Genomic DNA, 27,500 nt, shown 5'->3' on the forward strand with positions numbered 1-27,500 from the left:
AACCACCGGCAACAAAAGTGAGTACACCCCTAAGAGACTACACCCCTAAATGTCCAAATTGAGCACTGCTTGTCATTTTCCCTCCAAAATGTAATGTGATTTGTTAGTGTTACTAGGTCTCAGGTGTGCATAGGGAGCAGGTGTGTTCAATTTAGTAGTACAGCTCTCACACTCTCTCATACTGGTCACTGAAAGTTCCAACATGGCACCTCATGGCAAAGAACTCTCTGAGGATATTAAAAGACGAATTGTTGCGCTACATGAAGATGGCCAACACCCTGAAACTGAGCTGCAGCACAGTGGCCAAGATCATCCAGCGTTTTAAAAGAGCAGGGTCCACTCAGAACAGACCTTGCGTCGGTCGTCCAAAGAAGCTGAGTGCACGTGCTCAGCGTCACATCCAACTGCTGTCTTTGAAAGATAGGCGCAGGAGTGCTGTCAGCATTGCTGCAGAGATTGAAAAGGTGGGGGGTCAGCCTGTCAGTGCTCAGACCATACGCCGCACACTACATTAAATTGGTCTGCATGGCTGTCACCCCAGAAGGAAGCCTCTTCTGAAGTCTCTACACAAGAAAGCCCGCAAACAGTTTGCTGAAGACATGTCAACAAAGGACATGGATTACTGGAACCATGTCCTATGGTCTGATGAGACCAAGATTAATTTGTTTGGTTCAGATGGTCTCAAGCATGTGTGGCGGCAATCAGGTGAGGAGTACAAAGATAAGTGTGTCATGCCTACAGTCAAGCATGGTGGTGGGAATGCCATGGTCTGGGGCTGCATGAGTGCACCAGGTGTTGGGGAGTTACATTTCATTGAGGGACACATGAACTCCAATATGTACTGTGAAATACTGAAGCAGAGCATGATCCCCTCCCTCCGGAAACTGGGTCGCAGGGCAGTGTTCCAGCATGATAATGACCCCAAACACACCTCTAAGACGACCACTGCTTTATTGAAGAGGCTGAGGGTAAAGGTGATGGACTGGCCAAGCATGTCTCCAGACCTAAACCCAATAGAACATCTTTGGGGCATCCTCAAGCGGAAGGTGGAGGAGCGCAAAGTCTCGAATATCCGCCAGCTCCGTGATGTCGTCATGGAGGAGTGGAAAAGCATTCCAGTGGCAACCTCTAAAGCTCTGGTAAACTCCATGCCCAGGAGAGTTAAGGCAGTTCTGGGAAATAATGGTGGCCACACAAAATATTGACACTTCAGGAACTTTCACTAAGGGGTGTACTCACTTTTGTTGCCGGTGGTTTAGACATTAATGGCTGTATATTGAGTTATTTTAAGGGAAGAATAAATTTACACTGTTATATAAGCTGCACACAGACTACTTTTCATTGTGTCAAAGTGTCATTTTGTTTGTGTTGTCCCATGAAAAGATATACTTAAATATCTGCAGAAATGTGAGGGGTGTACTCACTTTTGTGATACACTGTATATATATATACAGTATATATATATATATATATATACGTATATATATACTGTATATATATAATGCACAGAAGCAGTCCAGCACTGTTACAGCATTTACTGACTATTTTAAAGAATCTACATGAATTGGAACACCGACTGTGTGGCTGTGTGTACCATTTAAAGCTCTGCAGCTGAACGCATGCACCGTGAAAGCAGTTATGTTCCAAAATCCTGTACAGCACCTCTGTTCTATGGGCTGTTTAATAGCTCCTTCCCCTTCTCACTCTCTGTCACTGTCCACAGTCGAGCAAGCTTAACATAATATAGTGCACAGAGAAAGTCCAGCACTGTTACACCATTCCAGGAAACGGAACGCCGACTGTGTGGCCGTGTGTATCATTCTACAGTTGAACGCATGTAATGTGGAAGCAGTTATGTTCCAAAATCTCTTCCCAACTTCGCTTGGCTCCTCCCCCTTCTCACTCTCTGTCACTGTCCACAGTCCAGCGAGCTTAACATGATATAATGTAGAGAAGCAGTCCAGCACAGTTACACCATTTACTGTATTTTAAAGACTCTACATGAATCGGAATGCCGACTGTGTGACTGTGTGTATCATTTTACAGATGAACACTTTTAATGTGGAGGCAGTTCTATGGGCTGTTTAATAGCTTCTCCCCCTTCACTCTCTGCCACTGTACACAGTCGAGTGAGCTTAACATGATATAGTGCACTGTTACTGCATACAATGTCAATTTTAAAGACTCTCTAAGAATCGGAACGCCGACTGTGTGGCTGTGTGTATCATTCTACAGTTGAACGCATGTAATGTGGAAGCAGTTATGTTCCAAAATCCTGAACAGCACCTCTGTCCCCTTCCCAACTTCGCTTGGCTCCTCCTCCTCCTCACTCTCTGTCACTGCCCACAGTCCAGCGAGCTTAACATGATATAATGTAGAGAAGAAGTCCAGCACTGTTACACCATTTACTGACTATTTTAAAGACTACATGAATCGGAACGCCGACTGTGTGAATCATTCTACAGTTGAACGCATGTAATGTGGAAGCAGTTATGTTCCAGAATCCTGTACAGCACCTCTGTCCCCTCCAAACTTCGCTTGGCTCCTCCTCCTCCTCCCTCCCCTCCTTCCTCTCACCCCCCCCCCCCCCCCCCCCCCCCCCCTCCTGTGAGTCGCGCGCGTCTCCTCCACCGGCGCGAGGATAAAGGAAAGGTGCTGCACGCGCGCTGCACTGTTGCTCTTCACACCTGCGGGCGGAGCGCGCGCCTCGGAATCCTCCTCGCGCACAGGTGAGTGTGAGAGCTCGTTCTGGTTTATGGTCTATCCGAAACATCACGTGCTGGGGGGTGTTGGTTGTTTTTTTTTTTTTTGGGGGGGGGGTACACGCACGCACGCGCGCTTTGCTTAAATTGTGGCATAAACAAAAAACAACACAACAGGTGTGACACGTGCGCGTGCACGCGAGGACACTTTAATTGAGTTGTTGAAGGCAGTGGGCTCAAGCGCTTGCACACACACACACACACACGCGCGCGCGCGCGCACACGCATGCACGCGGACCTGTGTCCCCCCCCGGTGTCATTTCATCTGGGAACGTCCTTTACCGGGATCAAACGGAGCTCTGCTTCACCTGCCCGTGTCACTCCTGCACGCGTGAGTGTGTGTGTGTGTGTGTGTGTGTGTGTGTGTGTGCCCACTGTTTGCCCACTTTATCGTGGCACTGGTGTGTGTGTGTAAGTGTGAGTGTTCCCACTTTATCGTGGCACTGGTGTGTGTGTGTGTGTGCCCACTGTTTGCCCACTTTATCGTGGCACTGGTGTGTGTGTGTGTGTGCCCACTGTCTGCCCACTTTATCGTGGCACTGGTGTGTGTGTGTAAGTGTGAGTGTTCCCACTTTATCATGGCACTGGTGTGTGTGTGTGTGTGCCCACTGTTTGCCCACTTTATCGTGGCACTGGTGTGTGTGTGTAAGTGTGAGTGTGCCCACTTTATCGTGGCACTGGTGTGTGTGTGTAAGTGTGAGTGTGCCCACTTTATCGTGGCACTGGTGTGTGTGTGTGTAAGTGTGAGTGTTCCCACTTTATCGTGGCACTGGTGTGTGTGTGTGTGTGTGTGCCCACTGTTTGCCCACTTTATCGTGGAACTGGTGTGTGTGTGTGTGTTCCCACTGTTTGCCCACTTTATCGTGGCACTGGTGTGTGTGTGTAAGTGTGAGTGTTCCCACTTTATCGTGGCACTGGTGTGTGTGTGTGTGTGTGCCCACTGTTTGCCCACTTTATCGTGGCACTGGTGTGTGTGTGTGTGTGTGTGTGTGCCCACTGTTTGCCCACTTTATCGTGGAACTGGTGTGTGTGTGTGTGTTCCCACTGTTTGCCCACTTTATCGTGGCACTGGTGTGTGTGTAAGTGTGAGTGTTCCCACTTTATCATGGCACTGGTGTGTGTGTGTGCCCACTGTTTGCCCACTTTATCGTGGCACTGGTGTGTGTGTGTAAGTGTGAGTGTTCCCACTTTATCGTGGCACTGGTGTGTGTGTGTGTGTGCCAACTGTTTGCCCACTTTATCGTGGCACTGGTGTGTGTGTGTGTGTGCCCACTGTTTGCCCACTTTATCGTGGCACTGGTGTGTGTGTAAGTGTGAGTGTTCCCACTTTATCGTGGCACTGGTGTGTGTGTAAGTGTGAGTGTTCCCACTTTATCGTGGCACTGGTGTGTGTGTAAGTGTGAGTGTTCCCACTTTATCGTGGCACTGGTGTGTGTGTAAGTGTGAGTGTTCCCACTTTATCGTGGCACTGGTGTGTGTGTAAGTGTGAGTGTTCCCACTTTATCGTGGCACTGGTGTGTGTGTAAGTGTGAGTGTTCCCACTTTATCGTGGCACTGGTGTGTGTGTAAGTGTGAGTGTTCCCACTTTATCATGGCACTGGTGTGTGTGTGTGCCCACTGTTTGCCCACTTTATCGTGGCACTGGTGTGTGTGTGTAAGTGTGAGTGTTCCCACTTTATCGTGGCACTGGTGTGTGTGTGTGTGTGCCCACTGTTTGCCCACTTTATCGTGGCACTGGTGTGTGTGTGTGTGTGCCCACTGTCTGCCCACTTTATCGTGGCACTGGTGTGTGTGTGTAAGTGTGAGTGTTCCCACTTTATCATGGCACTGGTGTGTGTGTGTGTGTGCCCACTGTTTGCCCACTTTATCGTGGCACTGGTGTGTGTGTGTAAGTGTGAGTGTGCCCACTTTATCGTGGCACTGGTGTGTGTGTGTAAGTGTGAGTGTGCCCACTTTATCGTGGCACTGGTGTGTGTGTGTGTAAGTGTGAGTGTTCCCACTTTATCGTGGCACTGGTGTGTGTGTGTGTGTGCCCACTGTTTGCCCACTTTATCGTGGAACTGGTGTGTGTGTGTGTGTTCCCACTGTTTGCCCACTTTATCGTGGCACTGGTGTGTGTGTGTAAGTGTGAGTGTTCCCACTTTATCGTGGCACTGGTGTGTGTGTGTGTGTGTGCCCACTGTTTGCCCACTTTATCGTGGCACTGGTGTGTGTGTGTGTGTGTGTGTGTGCCCACTGTTTGCCCACTTTATCGTGGAACTGGTGTGTGTGTGTGTGTTCCCACTGTTTGCCCACTTTATCGTGGCACTGGTGTGTGTGTAAGTGTGAGTGTTCCCACTTTATCATGGCACTGGTGTGTGTGTGTGCCCACTGTTTGCCCACTTTATCGTGGCACTGGTGTGTGTGTGTAAGTGTGAGTGTTCCCACTTTATCGTGGCACTGGTGTGTGTGTGTGTGTGCCAACTGTTTGCCCACTTTATCGTGGCACTGGTGTGTGTGTGTGTGTGTGCCCACTGTTTGCCCACTTTATCGTGGCACTGGTGTGTGTGTAAGTGTGAGTGTTCCCACTTTATCGTGGCACTGGTGTGTGTGTAAGTGTGAGTGTTCCCACTTTATCGTGGCACTGGTGTGTGTGTAAGTGTGAGTGTTCCCACTTTATCGTGGCACTGGTGTGTGTGTAAGTGTGAGTGTTCCCACTTTATCGTGGCACTGGTGTGTGTGTAAGTGTGAGTGTTCCCACTTTATCGTGGCACTGGTGTGTGTGTAAGTGTGAGTGTTCCCACTTTATCGTGGCACTGGTGTGTGTGTAAGTGTGAGTGTTCCCACTTTATCATGGCACTGGTGTGTGTGTGTGCCCACTGTTTGCCCACTTTATCGTGGCACTGGTGTGTGTGTGTAAGTGTGAGTGTTCCCACTTTATCGTGGCACTGGTGTGTGTGTGTGTGTGCCAACTGTTTGCCCACTTTATCGTGGCACTGGTGTGTGTGCCCACTGTTTGCCCACTTTATCGTGGCACTGGTGTGTGTGTGTGTGTGTGCCCACTGTTTGCCCACTTTATCGTGGCACTGGTGTGTGTGTGTGTGCCCACTGTTTGCCCACTTTATCGTGGCACTGGTGTGTGTGTGTGTGTGTGCACACTGTTTGCCCACTTTATCGTGGCACTGGTGTGTGTGTGTGTGCCCACTGTTTGCCCACTTTATCGTGGCACTGGTGTGTGTGTGTGTGTGTGCCCACTGTTTGCCCACTTTATCGTGGCACTGGTGTGTGTGTGTTTGTGTGTGTGTGCCCACTGTTTGCCCACTTTATCGTGGCACTGGTGTGTGTGTGTGTGCCCACTGTTTGCCCACTTTATCGTGGCACTGGTGTGTGTGTGTTTGTGTGTGTGTGCCCACTGTTTGCCCACTTTATCGTGGCACGGGTGTTTGTGTGCCCACTTTATCGTGGCACTGGTGTGTGTGTGTAAGTGTGTGTGTTCCCACTTTAGCGTGGCACTGGTGTGTGTGTGCCCACTGTTTGCCCACTTTATCGTGGCACTGGAGTGTGTGTGTGTGTGCCCACTGTTTGCCCACTTTATCGTGGCACTGGTGTGTGTGTGTTTGTGTGTGTGCCCACTGTTTGCCCACTTTATCGTGGCACTGGTGTGTGTGTGTTTGTGTGTGTGCCCACTGTTTGCCCACTTTATCGTGGCACTGGTGTGTGTGTGTGTGTGCCCACTGTTTGCACATTTTATCATGGCACTGGTTTTTGTGTGTGTGCCCACTGTTTGCCCACTCTGATCTGCTGTGTAGTTTGCATGAATATAAGATTCTAAAGTATGTGGACACCTGATCGTGATTGTCTCAATTCAAAAACAAACGTTAGAACAACAGCTGCTCCTCTGACCATTTTAAAAGACTTTGAAGTATGTGTGTGGGAATTTGTGCCTGTATGTTAGGGCGCTGAAAGCCTCGAAGCCTCGGTTGATGTTCCGGTTCATCCCAGAGCTGGTGAGTGGGGCTGAGCTCAGAACTCTGTGCAGGAAGCTTCTCTTCACATCTTTATAGAGCTCACTCATGCTGGAACAGGAGAGGGCCTTCCCTAAACTGTTGCATACCTTTATATGATTGATTTATTACACCTGTTAGTAACAGATGAATTTTAAAAATTAGAAGGGGCGTCAGAATACTTTTGGTCATATAGTGTGTCATGATCAGTTGACCTGCAGCAGGTGGATTTGATCAGGGATTCATCAGACGCTCATCAGCTACAAAGCAGGAATACGTCACTAAATGCTGAAAATGTAAATGTGAATGTAAAGCAACTAATGAAAATGTGGGAGTGCTGTAGTCGCAGTGCATTGTGGGTATTGTAGTCTTTAAGAGGATGGTTTACCAGCCTGGAACTTTCTGCTTTAAAATTCACTCGTTTGCTTTTTGTTGCCTCATGAAGCTTATTTAGAAGGTTCAGATGTTTTGGACGTGAGCTGATGTGGAGAACCAGACCTGAGGAATGTTTTGATGGGGGGGGGGGGGGGTGTAGTGCAGGACGGAGTGGCTGTGGGTGTGTGTGGGGGGTGGGGGTGGTGGAACGGAGTGGGTGTGGTGTGGATTTTTGGCTCTGAGGGTGTTTGCGCTGTGTAACAGGAAGTTCTTGTGGCGTATGATGTGAGCTGTACGCTCACTTATCTCTGCTCCACATTCGGTTAAACCCGCCGCGTGATAACGGCTTTGCTAACGTCGCCTCACGCGCTGTGTCACGCTGAACACGCGTGTACGAGACGTGAGAGTAAACTGTACCGTGTTCACACTGAAAATTACCACTCCCATCAACATAACACACACACGTACACACCGCTTACAGCTGTAGATCTGATGGTGAATCTGTAGCCACTACTTATCACCTACCAGTGTTCACACAGAGAGCCGAATCGCGTACGGAGGGCCACGTGTGACTCCGCCCCCACTCATGCTGGCGTCCAGACCAGTCCCAAAAATGAGAAACATCAGACCCCCCCAAAAAGGACATCAGACCCCAAAAAAAAGAACATCAGACCCCAAAAATGAGAAACATCAGACCCCAAAAAGGACATCAGACCCCAAAAAAAGAACATCAGACCCCAGAAAGGAGAAACATCAGACCCCAAAAAGGACATCAGACCCCAAAAAAAGAACATCAGACCCCAGAAAAGAGAAACATCAGACCCCAAAAAGGAGGAACATCAGACCCCAAAAAAGAGATCAGACCCCAAAAATTAGAAACATCAGACCCCCAAAAAAAGAACGTCAGACCCCAAAAATGAGAAACATCAGACCTCAAAAAGGAGGAACATCAGACCCCAGAAAGGAGGAACATCAGACCCCAAAAAGGAGGAACATCTCACCCCAAAAAGGAGGAACATCAGACCCCAGAAAGGAGGAACATCACACCCCAAAAAGGAGGAACATCAGACCCCAGAAAGGAGAAACATCAGACCCCAGAAAGGAGGAACATCAGACCCCAAAAAGGAGGAACATCACACCCCAAAAAGGAGGAACATCAGACCCCAGAAAGGAGGAACATCACACCCCAAAAAGGAGGAACATCAGACCCCAGAAAGGAGGAACATCACACCCCAAAAAGGAGGAACATCAGACCCCAAAAGGAGGAACATCAGACCCTAAAAAGGACACACTATTTGACCTTCCCTCTCTAAAACACGCCCTGTTGTGTCTGTGTGGACGCCCGGCCAGGTCAGCAGCTCTATTCCAGTGATTCTAATTATGAGTCAGGATTTGTGCCCAGTTCAGGGTGTTCCTGCCTCTCACCAGGAGTTCATTTCACCAAGGGATCATTCATTCATTGTTTTACCCCCTTTCATCCTGGTCAGGGATGCAGTGGGTTAGATTTCTTGGGTGAAAGGCAGGACACACCCCGAACAGGGCGCCATACGTCCATCACAGGGCAAACACACACACACACACACACACACATCTTAGGACTGTGGGAGGAAACCGGAGCACCTGGAGGAAACCCACACAGACACGGGGAGAACATGCAAACTCCACACAGACACGACCCGGACCGCCCGACCTGGGAATCGAACCCAGAACCTTCTTGCTGTGAGGCGACAGTGCTGCCCACCGTGCCACCCATGAAGGGATTAGTGTGAATAAATAGGAGCAGCTGTATCACGTACAGAATGAATAACGGAGAACATGCTGAAGTGCTCATGTTTTTGGTGAGAATGTGTACATTTAAAAGGTGCCAGTGTCTTCTAGAGAGGGTTTTGTACCCCCGTGCCCTTCGTGCCAGCCTCGCTGTGGAAGGTCGATATAAAAATAGCCGAGACTTGACGTCTCGCCCGGAGTCGCTCAGAACCAGAAGAAATTGGGTGGGGCGCTGAACCCCCTCCCACCCCTCCCATAAACCCCCCCCCCCCCTCTCTTCCCCGTTCAGCGTTTCTCTTCACCCGTACAGACGCAGGATATAAACAAGCTGGCGTGTTGTTACGGGGTGTGTGTGATGCCCCCCTGGTCCTGGTGTCCATTCTGTACTGATTAAACTTGCGTGTCCATCTCGTGTCTAATTTTAGGAGGACAGGAAGTCGTCGTCCGCCCCCCCCGTATTTCTGCAGGCGCTCTGAGGCTCAGATTCCCACGCCGGAGCTTTAAAGTCCTCGCTGCTTATTTACACTCGCTTATACACACTGGAGCCGCGCCCGCCCGCCCGCCGTCTCCTACCCAGCACTGGCTTTAACTACTGCATGATCCCCAACAGCTGGACATTGTACACACACACACACACACACACACACTCCCACATATTCACACTCACTCCGCATAATCCTAAAGTTTAAAGCTCGTACAGGAAACAAACGTCTGTTTTAATGCACTAAAGTTACAGGACTGTAATATTTCATCCCTGATCTATTAAATAAATGAGGCGGCGCGGTGGCTCGGTGGGTAGCACTGTCACCTCACAGCAAGAAGGTCCTGGGTTTGATCCCCACGTGGGGCGGGTCCTTTCTGTGTACAGTTTGCATGTTCTCCCTGTGTCTGTGTGGGTTTCCAGACGTTTGCCAGTTCAAGCCACACAACTATCAGGTTACTGCTTGTTGGACCCCTGAGCAAGGCCCTTATGTTTACATTTTGGCATTTAGTAGACGCCGTTATTCAAAGCAACTTGCAGTAGTGTGACAGTATAATGTAGATAGATAGACAGACTGACAGACAGTTAGTTAGACAGACAGACAGGCAGGCAGGCAAGCAGACAGTTAGATAGATATATAGATAGATAGATAGATATATAGATAGATAGACAGACAGACAGACAGTTAGAGAGATAGATAGATAGATAGATAGATAGATAGATAGATAGATAGACAGACAGACAGACAGACAGACAGACAGACAGACAGACAGACAGACAGACAGTTAGGTAGGAAGATAGATAGATAGATAGATAGATAGATAGATAGATAGATAGATAGATAGATAGATAGATAGACACAGACAGGCAGACACAGACAGATAGATAGACAGATGGACAGTAGTAGTATACAGTGTATCACAAAAGTGAGTACACCCCTCACATTTCTGCAGATATTTAAGTATATCTTTTCATGGGACAACACTGACAAAATGACACTTTGACACAATGAAAAGTAGTCTGTGTGCAGCTTATATAACAGTGTAAATTTATTCTTCCCTTCAAATAACTCAATATACAGCCATTAATGTCTAAACCACCGGCAACAAAAGTGAGTACACCCCTTAGTGAAAGTTCCTGAAGTGTCAATATTTTGTGTGGCCACCATTATTTCCCAGAACTGCCTTAACTCTCCTGGGCATGGAGTTTACCAGAGCTTCACAGGTTGCCACTGGAATGCTTTTCCACTCCTCCATGACGACATCACGGAGCTGGCGGATTTTCGAGACTTTGCGCTCCTCCACCTTCCGCTTGAGGATGCCCCAAAGATGTTCTATTGGGTTTAGGTCTGGAGACATGCTTGGCCAGTCCATCACCTTTACCCTCAGCCTCTTCAATAAAGCAGTGGTCGTCTTAGAGGTGTGTTTGGGGTCATTATCATGCTGGAACACTGCCCTGCGACCCAGTTTCCGGAGGGAGGGGAACATGCTCTGCTTCAGTATTTCACAGTACATATTGGAGTTCATGTGTCCCTCAATGAAATGTAACTCCCCAACACCTGCTGCACTCATGCAGCCCCAGACCATGGCATTCCCACCACCATGCTTGACTGTAGGCATGACACACTTATCTTTGTACTCCTCACCTGATTGCCGCCACACATGCTCGAGACCATCTGAACCAAACAAATTAATCTTGGTCTCATCAGACCATAGGACATGGTTCCAGTAATCCATGTCCTTTGTTGACATGTCTTCAGCAAACTGTTTGCGGGCTTTCTTGTGTAGAGACTTCAGAAGAGGCTTCCTTCTGGGGTGACAGCCCAATTTGATGTAGTGTGCGGCGTATGGTCTGAGCACTGACAGGCTGACCCCCCACCTTTTCAATCTCTGCAGCAATGCTGACAGCACTCCTGCGCCTATCTTTCAAAGACAGCAGTTGGATGTGACGCTGAGCACGTGCACTCAGCTTCTTTGGACGACCAACGCGAGGTCTGTTCTGAGTGGACCCTGCTCTTTTAAAACGCTGGATGATCTTGGCCACTGTGCTGCAGCTCAGTTTCAGGGTGTTGGCAATCTTCTTGTAGCCTTGGCCATCTTCATGTAGCGCAACAATTCGTCTTTTAAGATCCTCAGAGAGTTCTTTGCCATGAGGTGCCATGTTGGAACTTTCAGTGACCAGTATGAGAGAGTGTGAGAGCTGTACTACTAAATTGAACACACCTGCTCCCTATGCACACCTGAGACCTAGTAACACTAACAAATCACATGACATTTTGGAGGGAAAATGACAAGCAGTGCTCAATTTGGACATTTAGGGGTGTAGTCTCTTAGGGGTGTACTCACTTTTGTTGCCGGTGGTTTAGACATTAATGGCTGTATATTGAGTTATTTTGAGGGAAGAATAAATTTACACTGTTATATAAGCTGCACACAGACTACTTTTCATTGTGTCAAAGTGTCATTTTGTCAGTGTTGTCCCATGAAAAGATATACTTAAATATCTGCAGAAATGTGAGGGGTGTACTCACTTTTGTGATACACTGTATATATATTCAAATATATGTATTATCCATACACATTATGATAGTGTGGTAGTTGTAGCCTAGCGGTTAGGTTACTGGACTAGTAATCAAAAGGTCACTGGTTCAAGCCCCACCACTGCCAGGTTGCTGCTGTTGGGCCCTTAACCCTCATTGCTCAGACTGTATACTGTAACTGTACTGTAGGTCACTTCGGATAAAAGCGTCTGCTAAATGCTGAAAATGTAAATGATAATTAAGATATATAATTATATATTTATTTATGTCTGTATATTTATATACACATTATGATAAACAAGATATATATCTATATATATATATATGTGTATATAGGTATGAATGGATATATATAATAGAAGCAGTAGTATAGATTATAACCAATATATACATATAATTATAAATATAAGAGATAAATATATCGTAGGTTTGACATGACGGTATGAGTGTCAGCGTGTGCATGAGTTAAAGTCTGATTTAACGTCCCGCCATCATGTGGTGTTTAAGTCTGATCAATTGAGGGTTAAGGGCCTTGCTCAAGGGCCCAACAACGGCAACCTGACAGTGGTGGGACTTGAACCAGTGACCGTGTGATCACTAGTCCAGTACCTTAACTGCTTAACTGCTTATTGTATTATAGGAACAGTCCACAAAGCATGAATGTATGTGAATTTAATCCCGTCCCAACTGTTTTGGATGGTTTTATGTGTATGGAATGATGTTAACAGAACGTTCAGTAGCGGCGCATTGTTAGCGGTTCATCGTTAGCGGCGCATTCATGGAATTCCAGCCCTCTGGTGTTTATTTATTAGCCTGAGGTCTGATGAGCTAAATTTAGCTGCTGGTGTTTATTTGCTAACGTCGATTCTATCTGCCATGATGGACGATCGTTCTGACCGGAACACCGAAACATGCGCGGTGATTTACTCCCAAAACCAACAAAAGTCCTAAAATTAACCCCCATCTGCTCCTGTCACTGAGCAGTAAAAGCCCCGGTGTGTAACCGATAGGCGTCCGGGCGGGTCGGCTCATACAAGACACCGCTGACACCATTCCCAGAAACGTCCAGTACGCTGACGCTACGCCGGCATGTAACCTGACATCTGCTTCTTACTGACGGAGCACAGCGGGCGCGGCATAGCGGGCGCAGCATAGCGGGCGCAGCATAGCGCCACCTCTGCGTGACCTTTGACCTGAAAACTTTACCCCAAAAAAACCACCTGATCCCTGAATCCCGCGGAACACAGAGCTGTGTGATGCTCTAAGAACTTTACCGACCCCAGACCCGACCCCCGGGCCCCCGCAGCGCGGTTCTTAAATGTTTTTATTAACTGTAGCTCATCACACACAGAGTTATTACTGATCCTGTTACACATGCAGGATCAGCTCACGGCGCTGGGGGTCGCTCACAGACTGCAGGAGGTACCCTGCTACCCCCCTCACACCCAGAGAGGTCACCTCCATAAATAGAGGACATCAGACCCCAAAAATAAGGAACATCAGACCCCAAAAAGGAGGAACATCAGACCCAAAAAACGACATCAGACCCCAAAAAGGAGGAACATCAGACCCCAAACAGAAGGACATCAGACCCAAAAAAGGAGGAACATCAGACCCCAAAAAGGAGGGACATCAGACCCAAAAAACTACATCAGACCCCAGAAAGGAGGAACATCAGACCCCAAACAGAAGAAACATCAGACCATAAAAAGAAGAGCATCAGACCCCCCCCAAAAAAGGAGGAACATCAGACCCCAAAAATTAAGGTCATCCCCCCTTTAACAGGTGTAATAAATCAGTCATATAAAGAAAAATTATTTGCTTCAGACTATGCAGCAACAGTTTAGGGAAGGTCCTTTCCTGTTCCAGCATGACTGGCGACCTGTCCGGGGTGTTCCCTGCCTTTTGCCCGGTGAACTGTACCCACCGCGACCCTGATCAGGATAAAGGAGTGATAAAACAGACACTGAATGAATGGTTTGGTTGTTGTTCTTGTGCAGGTGAAGATCTCATGGTGCCATGATGAAGATGGAGAGATGCACGTCTGTACCCGGTAAACAAGTGGACATCGTGAACATCAAAGGAATCGAGGATATCGGATACGTGCAGCAGGAAAACCTCGTGAGTCACGTTTACGTTTATAGTTTTTTATATTTACATGTTTGGACTCGTTATCGTTTTGTTAAAACATTAAGGCTGCAGTGTTTGCAGAGCAGCAGCTCCGGATCATGATGCTCCCTCCACCGTACTTCACTGTAGGTTTGGTGGTGTTGGGATCATATGCATTCACAACTCTTCCTCCTCCAAACATGAGCAATGGAATGCTGATGGGGAGGATTGTAAACTGTGCAGTTGATCGCTCGTTGTTCTTGTGTAACTGTTGTTCCTGCTGTTGTCCAGTCATCCGGCGACTTTTTAAATGACCGCTGGTGTCTGAGAGCAGGTTGTGAAGTATCATGTGCTGTACCTGTGAGATCAGCAGGGGATGCGGGGTACAGAATCATGCCGTTATGTACAATAGGGGGTCATGTGGGTGCGTTTCAGGCAGTCTCTGCAACTCAGCACTGGGAAAGAGCTTTATGGACTGTTTTTGGACAGTTGGTGTCCAAATTATGGTGTCCAGATTATACCGAATGATTATAGACCAAACACAGACCGAGTAAACACTGTGTTAAGGTATTTATTTTACCACGTTTACACCACGTTTAGAGCTGTCACACCAGCGCTGGCATTCTGAACACCCCGGTTTCAATCAGCTTGAGCGGGCACAATTGGCTGCTGGGTGGAACGAGGCCGGAGTAAGTGGGCGGGGCCTTCAAACACTGTGCAAGGACCAGATTATGATTCCTATGTAAAGCGTCCTTGGGTACTGTAAAAGGCGCTATATTGTTGAATTTTTTATTATTATTATATATTATTATTATTATTATTATTATTATTATTAATAATTATTATTAATTATTATTATTATTATTAATTATTATTTATTATTATTTATTATTATAATATTATTATTATATTATTATTATTATTATTATTATTAATTATATTATTAATTATTATTTATTATTATTATTAATTATATTATTATTATATTATTATTATTATTATTATTATATTATTATTATTATTATTATATTATATTATTATTTTTTTTTTAATTATTATTATTATTATTTTTATTATTATTATTATTATTATTATTTTTATTATTATTATTTTTATTATTATTATATACCGGCTCCGTCAGCCAACACACGGAACTGATGAGAGTGTTTCTGCTCGGTAGCTTGGCCTGCACAGAGCCCTGACCTCAGCCCCACTCAACAGCTCTGGAATGAACCGGAACATCAACTGAGACTCTCTCGACCAACATCAGCACCCAACCTGTCGTTTACTCACTCACACTCTAAACGGAGTGTAAACATGGTGTAAACATGGTGTAAACGTGGTGTGTTTTACTCGCTCTGTGTTCGGTCTGTAATCGTTGGGTCGAGTTGAGCACCGAGGAAGTGAGGAACGGAACTTCTTCACCACATCCTTATGATCCCGCCGAGTAATGAACTTTGCTCCGACTTCCTGTTGGGGACGAAGCGACGCTCGGTTCCCACTGGGAGAAACACGAGGCCACGGACGCTTTTGTTTGTTCACTGTGTGTTTTTAACTCCGTCTCTAAAAATACGGCCGATCCCGGATGTGTCTGTCACGCACTTCTGTAATCCCGTCAGAACCCTCCAACCTTCTACACCACGTCCTCATGTTTACAGCTGCAGCAGAGAATGCCGCGCTTTATACCCACGCCCGTCACGGCAGGCCTGGGATTCCAAATTCTGCGTTTATTTTCTGGGGGTACACGATTGGATGGCAAAAGTATTTGGACACCTTTTTTAATTATTGAGTTCAGGTGTATAAGCTCAGGTACACAGAATACATCCAGTGCTTCCAACTTCGTGGAGTAACTGAAGACGTTATGCATTTTTCTCCTGATTTATCGTACTCAGTTTGTCTCCCTCTGCTGGTGGATCCCTGATTGCACTCGAGGAGGGTATATTGCTTCTCACGCCTCCTCCGACCCGCGCACAGTCCTAGCAAACCCCTTCTTTTCGCCGACGCTTTCAGCACAGACGCCTCTATCTGCTAATCAGCGTTTGATGACCACATAGTCCGGTCATCCCGCCCTGCCATCTTTTGACTAAACAGGCACAAATTCCCACACACAGACACACTTCAAAGTGTAAGTTTGTGAGAAGCTTCTTAGAAGAGCAGCATTTAGCGGACGCTTTTATCCAGAGCGACTTACAGTACTGTGACAGTTATGCATTCTGAGCAATTGAGGGTTTAGGGCCTTGCTCAAGGGCCCAACAACAGCAACCTGGTAGTGTTGGGGCTTGATTACTAGTCCAGTACCTTAACTTTTCTAGTTGGAAGGTCACACAGAGGGTCACGCTGTTCTAATAGCTGGGATGTCCGACAGGCTCACGATCAGGCGTCCGAATACTTTTGGTCGTGTAGCGTATCAGCTAAAGGAGCGACGCTGAGGAGGCGAAGATCAAAATGAATTCAGTTTAATAAAATGATTGAATGATTTATTTCAGCTGAACGTTTGTTTGTTCTGTACTTTGATTTCAGGGGGGTCTAAAACTTTTAGGCGTGGCGGGTGGGGGGGGTGGCGTTTATGACACCCGGTGTGAAACCTGATCGGCGGTGCTGCACGCGGTGCTGATGTGTTAAACCAGGATCACTCATCACAGCTGCTGCAGTACAACGGTTCATCATGTAAACACATTACTGCTCCACCACAGCTTTATCATTAACCTAACAGTGCTGGGGCTTGAACCTGCAACCTTCTGATTACTTAACCACCTCCGAGTACCTTAACCACTCGGCTAGAGCTGCCCAATAATACCATTAATAACACGAATTATTTGGTATTCAGTCATTCATTCACTCATCTGTAATAAACACCTGCCTGGTCAGAGTCATGCCTGGTCAGGGTCGTGGTGGGTGCACAGGTGCCTTGTTCAGGTATGAGTCTGCTGTAGTATGTTAGCATGCCAGTCACACCTCAAACTGGATCTCCTGTAGGACAAAAACAACCTGAGGAACCAGAAAGTAATAATCATAAAGAAATAAAACAGTTTGGGGAAGGACCTCTACATTTACATTTTCGGCATTTAGCAGACGCTTTTATCCAAAGTGACTGACAGTACTGTGACAGTATATTGTCCAAGCAATTGAGGGTTAAGGGCCTTGCTCAAGGGCCCAACAGTGGCAACCTGGCAGTGGTGGGGCTTGAACCTGCAACCTTTTGATTACTAGTCCAATACCTTAACCGCTAGGCTACAGCTGCCCTGTGTTGTTCCTGTTCCTACATCTGTCTTATTATCAGTGCTGACAATCACAGCAGTAAGATTTACCTCAAATTTACCTCAGATTTACCTCAGATTTACCTCAGATTTACCTCAGATTTACCTCAGGGTTCTACAGGTATTTACTCCCTGGATTTTCCCTTCTTCATCTCACAATTTAGTCATATCCAATCCCTGATCGTGAATTCGCTGCCTCAGATCTGAACCAGGAGAGCCGGATCACCACACGCCCTTTCTGACAATCTGCCGCCGCTTCTTATCACCTGCCAGTGTTTGGTTCCCACACAGAGAGCCGTATCACGTACAGAGAGACACACTAAGCTCTACGTGACCCCCCCCCCTCCACACACACACACACACTCACACACTCGTGCAGGAGCCCAAAGTGTAAAGAAACTGTGTACTGTCACAGTACTGTAAGTCGCTTTGGATAAGAGCGTCCGCTAAATGCTGAAAACGTAAGTGTTAATGTAAAGCCCGGCCAGGTTGGCAGCTCAGCTGGGATTCGAACCAACCAGTTCAAGCGCTTTTATTGTCAGCGTGAACCAGTCTGTCCATTCTCAACTGAACTCTCTCATCGGTTAGGCTCTTTTCACTGCAAAACTGCCGCTCACTGGATGTTTTTGTGTTTTTGGTTCCATTCTGTGCAAACTAGAGACTGTTGTGATGAAACTCTGAATCTGAAGTGATGAGAAGTTTCTGAACCATGTTCGAACCCGTCTCAGTGAGGTTGTTCAAAATATTAAACTCAGACTGGACGTCCATTCATACCCGATGAAGCGTTTTGTTAAGGGGTGAACACGAGTCCAATTTAAACCTGGAGCAGGGGCTCGTCCTCACCCCCGGTTCAGAAAGCCTCGACAGAACATCTCACCAGCAGATCAGGTAGGAGAACGTACTCAGGCTTTAGCTGATGGAGGAACATCTCAGGAACCGGTTCGGTCGTGTGTTCGGGATTAAAATGATTTACGCCTCCGCCGCTGATGAGGATTGCTAACGCACGCTGAGATGTTTAGCTAACGAGAGCGAGGCTTTGAAGAGCTTTATAGTTTTATCTAATATTAGCTGCTGGCATCGCTAACTCTTCTCAAGTAGCAGCGCCAGAACTTTAGACCGGCTTCACCCACCGAGACGTGGCGGAGTGTGTGTGTGTGCGTGCGAGTGTGTGTGTGCGTGTGTGTGTGTGTGTGTGTGTGAGTTAACAGCAGAAGGTGGAGGACGTGCCGCAGAACAGATAAAGTGAAGATGGCCGAGGATCACGGCGACTCTGCCAGGAGTAAAAAACATTTCCTGAAGGACGTGATTTTTCACGGCAAGTTCCATGTGAGTGAGGCGCCGGCCGCCGACGTTTATGTTTCAGGGGGGACGTCCAGAGGTTCTGCTCAGTCTCAGAGACGGTCATTACCTGCCTGGCAGGGTGAACGTTCTTCCTGAGGTTCAGGGCGAGGGGAGCACTGGCGTGTTCACGTTTTTATTATTATAATAACTCAGACTGGACGTCCATTCATACCTGATGAAGCGTTTTGTTTAGGGTTGAACACGAGTCCAATTTAAATCTGTGCTCGTCCTCACCCACGCCCACGTTCCTCCTGTAACGTTTGGCTCAGAGAGCCACGACAGAACATCTCACCAGCAGATCAGGTAGGAGAACGTACTCAGGCTTTAGCTGATGGAGGAACATCTCAGGAACTTGGGTTCTGCTCAGTCTCAGAGAGGTTTTTCCTGAGGTTCAGGACGAGGGGACACTGGCGTGTTCACATTTTTCGGCTTCAGATTGCTTGACTGACTGACACTGAGATTGATTTGCTAGAACAGGGGTGTTCATACTTTTGTGGCTTGAGATCTAATATTTCAGTCGACGGGTCATTATGATCTACTTTTTAAGGTTGGCCTCGTCATTTTTCAAAACAGCTTCGACGCTTTTCAAAAGCGCTTCAGCAAATCACACCGACCTTATTCATTGTGATTTACTCTGAAGGGTGTCGGTCAGGTTTATGTATCTGGACAGGAGCTGCTGATGTTAAGGTGGCACAGTGGTAAAACACACGCTGGAACCAGAGCTGGGATCTCGAGTACATCGGATCGAGTCTCGGCTCTGCCTGCCAGCTAAGTCTGAGCGGCCACATGAACTAGATTGGCCTGTTGTTCAGATATGGGCGGGATTAAGCCGGATGAGGTCTCTCTCTCATAACTGATGCAATTGTGACCTCTGCTGGCTGGTTGATGGCGCCTGCATAGAGACGGGAAAAGAGTGCTCTCAGGGTGCGTCTCTCTGTACACAAAGCTGATCCGCATTGCTCTCATCAAAGTGTAGGTGATAAGATGCATACGGCTGCTGCCCACGTGTCGGAGGGGGCGTGGGTTAGCTTCATTCTCCTCAATCAGAGCGGGGATCGGCATTGGTGGAGAGGAAGCGTGACGCAATCAGGCAATTGGACTCACTAAAAAAAGAGAGAAAAAGCATAAACAAAATATATAATATAGTTGATTCATACAAGCAGGTCGCTCCAAAAATGCTGTTAAATATGCGGCACATTTTTTCATGTTTGGATATTGTTCCTCAGCCAGCAAGTTCCAAAACTGTCCAGCAGAGGCGCTTGAGTTCATATGAATGTCAGATCGAGGGTTAAAGTTTCGTTTTTGGTTTCTTTGTGCTTGGTTGCATCGTCGTCTTCACTAACAGTGCAGAATGCAAAAATGGTGCAAACTGGCTACTGATGAATGAAAGCATTCTAGAGTAGCGGTGCTTTAGGCGAACCACAAATGAAAGAAGCAGCGGCCACATTTCATGTCGATCACGTTGAGCTGTTTGAATGAGGCACGATCTACCAGCGTGCACCGTGCCATCGGTGTATCGGGCACCGCTGATTTAGGAGAAAATGTAAAAATGTGCAGATTTGTTGTGGAACTTGATTGTTTGATAAAATCGATCCTGTTAATATTAGCTGTGATGAGAAAACTGTTCTAATGACTGACGGTTTGGGGGTTTGATTTTTGAAAGTACAGTAGTGAAATTTGATGGAAAATAATTGTGGTTCCTCAGAAGTGGATTTATTTGTGAATTTGATAATTATTTGGTGGACGCTGCATCGTTTTGTTTTTTTTTGGGGGGGGGGCATTTTAGGGCCTCTGTTAATAGCAGACTTCAAAAACAAAGTCATAATATTTTTAAGATCGTCATTTTTCAAGAATAAAGTCGTAAAGTTACAGAATTTTTCTCTTTCGGCTCACACCAGACTCGGCACAGTGTTTACACCAGATGCTTCTCCTGGCACGACCCTCCTATTTCTATCTGGGCTTGGGACCTGCACTGAGAGAGCACCTAGACCTCCCAGTCGCTAGGCTGTTTCATCCATCCCCTCCCAGACAATAGACAATCACGTCAATGCAGACGTCCGACCGGCTGATAGCACCGTTGAGATTCGAACCCTGGATCCCCCGAGGATCCCATGTTTACCGCATTTGGTACCGGCTTGTTACCCAAGCGACTGGGCTTCAGATGCTCTGAAGGGCCCAACAGTGGCGGCTTGATGGTTGTGTGGTCTTCCCGAGACTCCGCCCTGTTGGGTTCCAGGCTGCTCCAATCCCTTCCATTTAAACTGACCAAAAGTATTCGGACACCTGAGCACGAGCTTGTTGGACGTTCCATGTCAAAAACAAACGCTATTAAAGATTTCAGCTCTCAGATCTCATGAGACTTTGAAGTGTGTCTGTGTGTGGGAATTTGTGCCCATTCAGTCTAAACATGACAGCATTTGTGTGTCAGTGGATGTTCTAGTTCGTCCCAGTGCTGTTGAGTGGGGCTGAGGTCAAAAGTATTCGGATGCCTGACTGTGAGCTTGTTGGATGTAACGTGTCAAAAAAAATTTTTTTAAACAGTAATTTAAGTAAAACAAGTAATTTAAACACAGCGCCCCTCTGTGTGATCTTATCAGCTAGAACATCAGCTAAACTGCTGTTCCCGCCCCTCGAAACGTCTGAGCATGACTCCAGAATTAGCTCCTCCTGACCCATAACACGAGTCCTCGCTAAGATTTCTGAGCAGGTGCTGAGATTAAGACACGAGCAGCGATCCAACACCCTGCTGGATCATGTTTCTGGAAACGTACAGCGTGAAGCAACTGCAGTCGTGTACCTGAGGTGGCCAAAAGTATGTGGACACGCCTGTTCATGAGGGAGTCCTGACGTTCTGCCAGCAGATAGGGTGAGCTCCATCAGACGTGGTTGGACCAGAAGCTGGGTTGAATTGGAATGGGCACAAATTCCCACAGAAATACTCCAACATCTTAAAATAGTGGAGACTGTCAGAGCAATAAAAGTGCTGCAAAGGTATTGGGACGCCCCTCAAATGACTGAATTTGCATGTTTCAGCCCTAGTAATGATATTAAGGAAATGATACGCTTCTGACTTTGCAGCAACAGTTTAGGGAAGGTCCTCTCCTGATCCAGCAGACAAGAAACTCCAGACCTCAGCCCCACTGCACAGCTCTGGAATGAATCGGAACATCTACTGATCAATCAGAATCAGTGCTCAGCCGTAACATACCAGAGATGCTGGTGACTAAACAGGCACAAATTCCCACAGACGCACTTCAAAGTCTTTTGTGAAACCCTCTCACGCGGGTGCCCGGATCAGTCCCAGAGATCACTAGTTACAGTGTATCACAAAAGTGAGTACACCCCTCACATTTCTGCAGATATTTAAGTTTATCTTTTCATGGGACAACACTGACAAAATGACACTTTGACACAATGAAAAGTAGTCTGTGTGCAGCTTATATAACAGTGTAAATTTATTCTTCCCTCAAAATAACTCAATATACAGCCATTAATGTCTAAACCACCGGCAACAAAAGTGAGTACACCCCTTAGTGAAAGTTCCTGAAGTGTCAATATTTTGTGTGGCCACCATTATTTCCCAGAACTGCCTTAACTCTCCTGGGCATGGAGTTTACCCGAGCTTCACAGGTTGCCACTGGAATGCTTTTCCACTCCTCCATGACGACATCACGGAGCTGGCGGATATTCGAGACTTTGCGCTCCTCCACCTTCCGCTTGAGGATGCCCCAAAGATGTTCTATTGGGTTTAGGTCTGGAGACATGCTTGGCCAGTCCATCACCTTTACCCTCAGCCTCTTCAATAAAGCAGTGGTCGTCTTAGAGGTGTGTTTGGGGTCATTATCATGCTGGAACACTGCCCTGCGACCCAGTTTCCGGAGGGAGGGGATCATGCTCTGCTTCAGTATTTCACAGTACATATTGGAGTTCATGTGTCCCTCAATGAAATGTAACTCCCCAACACCTGCTGCACTCATGCAGCCCCAGACCATGGCATTCCCACCACCATGCTTGACTGTAGGCATGACACACTTATCTTTGTACTCCTCACCTGATTGCCGCCACACATGCTTGAGACCATCTGAACCAAACAAATTAATCTTGGTCTCATCAGACCATAGGACATGGTTCCAGTAATCCATGTCCTTTGTTGACATGTCTTCAGCAAACTGTTTGTGGGCTTTCTTGTGTAGAGACTTCAGAAGAGTCTTCCTTCTGGGGTGACAGCCATGCAGACCAATTTGATGTAGTGTGCGGCGTATGGTCTGAGCACTGACAGGCTGACCCCCCACCTTTTCAATCTCTGCAGCAATGCTGACAGCACTCCTGCGCCTATCTTTCAAAGACAGCAGTTGGATGTGACGCTGAGCACGTGCACTCAGCTTCTTTGGACGACCAACGCGAGGTCTGTTCTGAGTGGACCCTGCTCTTTTAAAACGCTGGATGATCTTGGCCACTGTGCTGCAGCTCAGTTTCAGGGTGTTGGCAATCTTCTTGTAGCCTTGGCCATCTTCATGTAGCGCAACAATTCGTCTTTTAAGATCCTCAGAGAGTTCTTTGCCATGAGGTGCCATGTTGGAACTTTCAGTGACCAGTATGAGAGAGTGTGAGAGCTGTACTACTAAATTGAACACACCTGCTCACTATGCACACCTGAGACCTAGTAACACTAACAAATCACATGACATTTTGGAGGGAAAATGACAAGCAGTGCTCAATTTGGACATTTAGGGGTGTAGTCTCTTAGGGGTGTACTCACTTTTGTTGCCGGTGGTTTAGACATTAATGGCTGTATATTGAGTTATTTTGAGGGAAGAATAAATTTACACTGTTATATAAGCTGCACACAGACTACTTTTCATTGTGTCAAAGTGTCATTTTGTCAGTGTTGTCCCATGAAAAGATATACTTAAATATCTGCAGAAATGTGAGGGGTGTACTCACTTTTGTGATACACTGTATTAGTGTATAACTAACCAGGATGGAGTGTAGGATCAGTTTTGACAGTGTGTTCAGTGGGTGGTTCTAATGTTTTGGCTGATGTGTGTGTAGATGATGAAGCGTGAGGTGCAGCAGGTGTGTTGGATCAGCTTCTCTGAGACACTTCAGAGCTTCTTCAGGATGTTTAAATATTTTAGTGCTGATAATGACGAGTCGAGATCTTAAATAAACACTCGAACAGAACCGGAGCCACCGGATCCACTCGATATATACACCACCATCCATCACACACACACTCACACACACACACTCACACACTCAGTCACACACACACACACTCACACACACACACTCACACACTCAGTCACACACACACACACACACACACACACACACTCATTTACACCTATCTGCACTCACCTGTACACTTACATTTACACACACATACACAAACACCTACATTCACCTATACACACCTACAGTCACACACACATACCTGCTTACACACACCTATATTTATCTGTACACTTACATTTGCACACACATCTGCATACACACTTACATATTTACCCTCCACACACACACCTACACTCACACACACGTATATACACCGATCAGCCATAACATTAAAACTACCTCCTTGTTTCTACACTCACTGTCCATTTTATCAGCTCCACTTACCATATAGAAGCACTATGTAGTTCTACAATTACTGACTGTAGTCCATCTGTTTCTCTACATGCTTTGTTACCCCCCTTTCACCCTGTTCTTCAATGGTCAGGACCCCCACAGGACCCCCACAGAGCAGGTATTATTTAGGTGGTGGATGATTCTCAGCACTGCAGTGACACTGACATGGTGGTGGTGTGTTAGTGTGTGTTGTGCTGGTATGAGTGGATCAGACACAGCAGTGCTGCTGGAGTTTTTAAACACCTCACTGTCACTGCTGGACCGAGAATCGTCCACCAACCAACAATATCCAGCCAACAGCGCCCCGTGGGCAGCGTCCTGTTACCACTGATGAAGGTCTAGAAGATGAGCGACTCAAACAGCAGCAATAGATGAGCGATCGTCTCTGACTTTACATCTACAAGGTGGACCGACTAGGTAGTAGTGTCTAATAGAGTGGACAGTGAGTGAACACGGTGTTTAAAAACTTCAGCAGCGCTGCTGTGTCTGATCCACTCATACCAGCACAACCCACACTAACACACCACCACCATGTCAGTGTCACTGCAGTGCTGAGAATCATCCACCACCTAAATAATACCTGCTCTGTGGGGGTCCTGTGGGGGTCCTGACCATTGAAGAACAGCATGAAAGGGGGTAACAAAGCATGTAGAGAAACAGATGGATTACAGTCAGTAATTGTAGAACTACAAAGTGCTTCTATATGGTAAGTGGAGCTGATAAAATGGACAGTGAGTGTAGAAACAAGGAGGTGGTTTTAATGTTATGGCTGATCGGTGTACACACACACACACACACACACACCTACAAAGCATTTCACTGCTAGTTATACCATCTATAACCTGTATGTGACAAATAATCTTTGATTTGATTCGATTTAACACACACACACACCTGTACACACCTGTACATCTACACACATGAACATGCACACACACACACACACACACACACACTGATGTCAGTACATGGTGTGTGTGTGTGCAGCTGCTGAACTCTCTGACTCCAGATGAGAGCTCAGGATGTCGACACGGTCTCTACTTCCAGGACGGAGTGCGGCGGGTCGACTACGTCCTCACTTACCAGATCAAAAAGCCGGGCAGCTCCCGGCGCCACTCGTCCCGCCTCACCGACAACGCCTTCACCCGCAGCCTGCGCCGAACACGAACCCGAGACCCCGAGCACGGGGGCGGAGCCGATCACCACGACGACGACAAGGTGCTGCGGCGGGAGGAGTTCGAGAGCAACCTGAGGGAGATGGGTCTGGAGCTGGAGAGGGACGAGGACGTAAGTGTGTGAGTGTGTGTGTGTGAGTGTGTGTGTGTGTGTGTGTGTGTGTTCCGCTCGGACACACAGTCTGGTCGAGAGGGGCTCGGCCTCTTTTTTTTTGAGGGGTGAAAGACCTACACAAACAGAATGTTCTGGAGGCCGTGTGGTATTAGGCTACAATAACACTCCACCTGATCACCCCTGACCTCTTCATACTGGTTTATGTGATGGGTCACCATCAGCATCAGCATTTCAAACAGCTTTTAAACAACACGTGGACAAAAGTATTGGGACGCCACTTCTGATTACAGAATCCATGTGTAATTCAGGTGTAATAAAGTAATCATTATTATTAAGTAATTAAGTAAGCATGACGCAAGACCTGGACTCTTCATCATCTACACTAAGACTAAGACTACTGTAAGTCTTGTACCAGCCAGAACCAAGACAAGATTAAGACCCACGACAACTGAGCCAGACTTTGATGGTAAATGTTAACAGACTAAGATCAACAACTGAGTCTACGACATGAATCTTAATCATCTGAGCTAAAACAAAACCAAAACTTTATCAGTCAAGACCAAGATAAGACCAAGACCCAAACCTACCAAGACCAAGACTATAGGTGGTGATGGTGTTGCTGAGGATGTTTGTGCTGGTGATGATGTTGGTGTTGGTGTTGATGTTGAAGTTAATGATGATGTTGGTGCTGATGGTGTTGATGGTGCTGATGATGGTTTTGGTGTTGGCGCTGATGGTGTTGGTGTTGGTGGTGTTAATGGTGTTGGTGTTGATAATTATGTTGACGGTGGTGATGGTGTTGGTGATGATGGTGTTAATGTTGGTAATGACTTGGTGTTGATGTTGGTGCTGGTGTTGATATTGGTGTTGGTGATGTTAATGGTGATGGTGTTGATGCTGATGATGTTGATGGTGTTAATGTTGTTGGTTTTGATGATGGTGTTATGAGGGTAATGATGGTGATGATGGTGTCGGTGCTGATGTTGATGGTGTTGGTGATGGTGTTAGTGATAGTGGTGTTGATGTTGGTGATGGTGTTGATGGTGCTGATGAAGATGTTGATGGTGTTGATGGTGCTGATGAAGGTGTTGGTGATGGTGTTGATGGTGCTGATGAAGGTGTTGGTGATGGTGTTGATGGTGATGGTAATGATGGTGATGATGGTGCTGATGTTGGTGTTGCTGTTGATGGTGTTAGGGTTGGTGCTGATGAAGGTGTTGGTAATAGTGTTGATGGTGTTGGTGTTGGCTCTGATGGTGGTATTAATGGTAATGATGATGGTGGTGTTAATACTGATAGTGGTGATGATGTTGATGGTGATGATGGTGTTAATGGTGCAGATGGTGTTGATGATGGTGTTGGTAATTGTGTTGATGTTGATAATAGTGGTGTGGATGTTTTTGATTTTGATGATGATGGTGTTGATGATGATGTTGGTAATTGTGTTGATGGTGTTAATGTTGGTGCTGATGTTGGTGTTGATGATGTTGGTGGTGTTGGCACCGATAGTGTTGATGATTCCAGTACATCAGCTGTTAGCAGATCGTTTCACTCTGAAGTCAGTGGACGGTTTGGGGTATGACGTTGCTTTGCATGCTCGACGTGGTTTAATATCCTGTGATCATCCGTCTCACTCTTGATCACATTCCAGAGGTGTTCAGTGGTGTTCAGTGGTGTTCAGTGGTGTTCAGAGGTGTTCAGTGGTGTTCAGTGGTGTTCAGAGGTGTTCAGTGGTGTTCAGTGGTGTTCAGTGGTGTTCAGAGGTGTTCAGTGGTGTTCAGTGGTGTTCAGAGGTGTTCAGTGGTGTTCAGTGGTGTTCAGTGGTGTTCAGGTCTGGAGACTGCACTGGTCAGGACCGGGTGTTTATCTGGTCCTCCGTCCACACCCTGATGGACCTGCTTGTGTTTGGTTGTCTGGATGAATGTGAATGATAATAAAAGCGTCATTAATAATCTGATTGTTTAT

At 46.8% G+C, this 27,500-nt stretch overlaps 1 protein-coding gene across 2 annotated transcripts in view; it reads left to right on the top strand.

The window, feature by feature from the left end:
• The first annotated feature begins 2,645 nt into the window (after positions 1–2,645).
• LOC134319212 (anoctamin-1) overlaps positions 2,646–27,500 on the top strand; it is a 44,900-nt gene continuing 20,045 nt past the window's right edge. Inside the window, exons 1-3 of one of the 2 annotated variants that reach the window (XM_063000259.1) lie at positions 2,646–2,729; positions 13,908–14,028; positions 25,233–25,532. In XM_063000259.1, coding sequence (XP_062856329.1) covers positions 13,927–14,028; positions 25,233–25,532 — 402 coding nt within the window. In that variant the 5' untranslated portion in view covers positions 2,646–2,729; positions 13,908–13,926. Of the gene's footprint in view, positions 2,730–13,907; positions 14,029–18,304; positions 18,600–25,232; positions 25,533–27,500 lie in introns of those variants that run through there. The other variant, XM_063000260.1, reaches the window with a different exon arrangement.

This window comes from Trichomycterus rosablanca, chromosome 8, assembly GCF_030014385.1.
Source record: "Trichomycterus rosablanca isolate fTriRos1 chromosome 8, fTriRos1.hap1, whole genome shotgun sequence".
NCBI classification, from domain to species: Eukaryota; Metazoa; Chordata; class Actinopteri; order Siluriformes; family Trichomycteridae; genus Trichomycterus; species Trichomycterus rosablanca.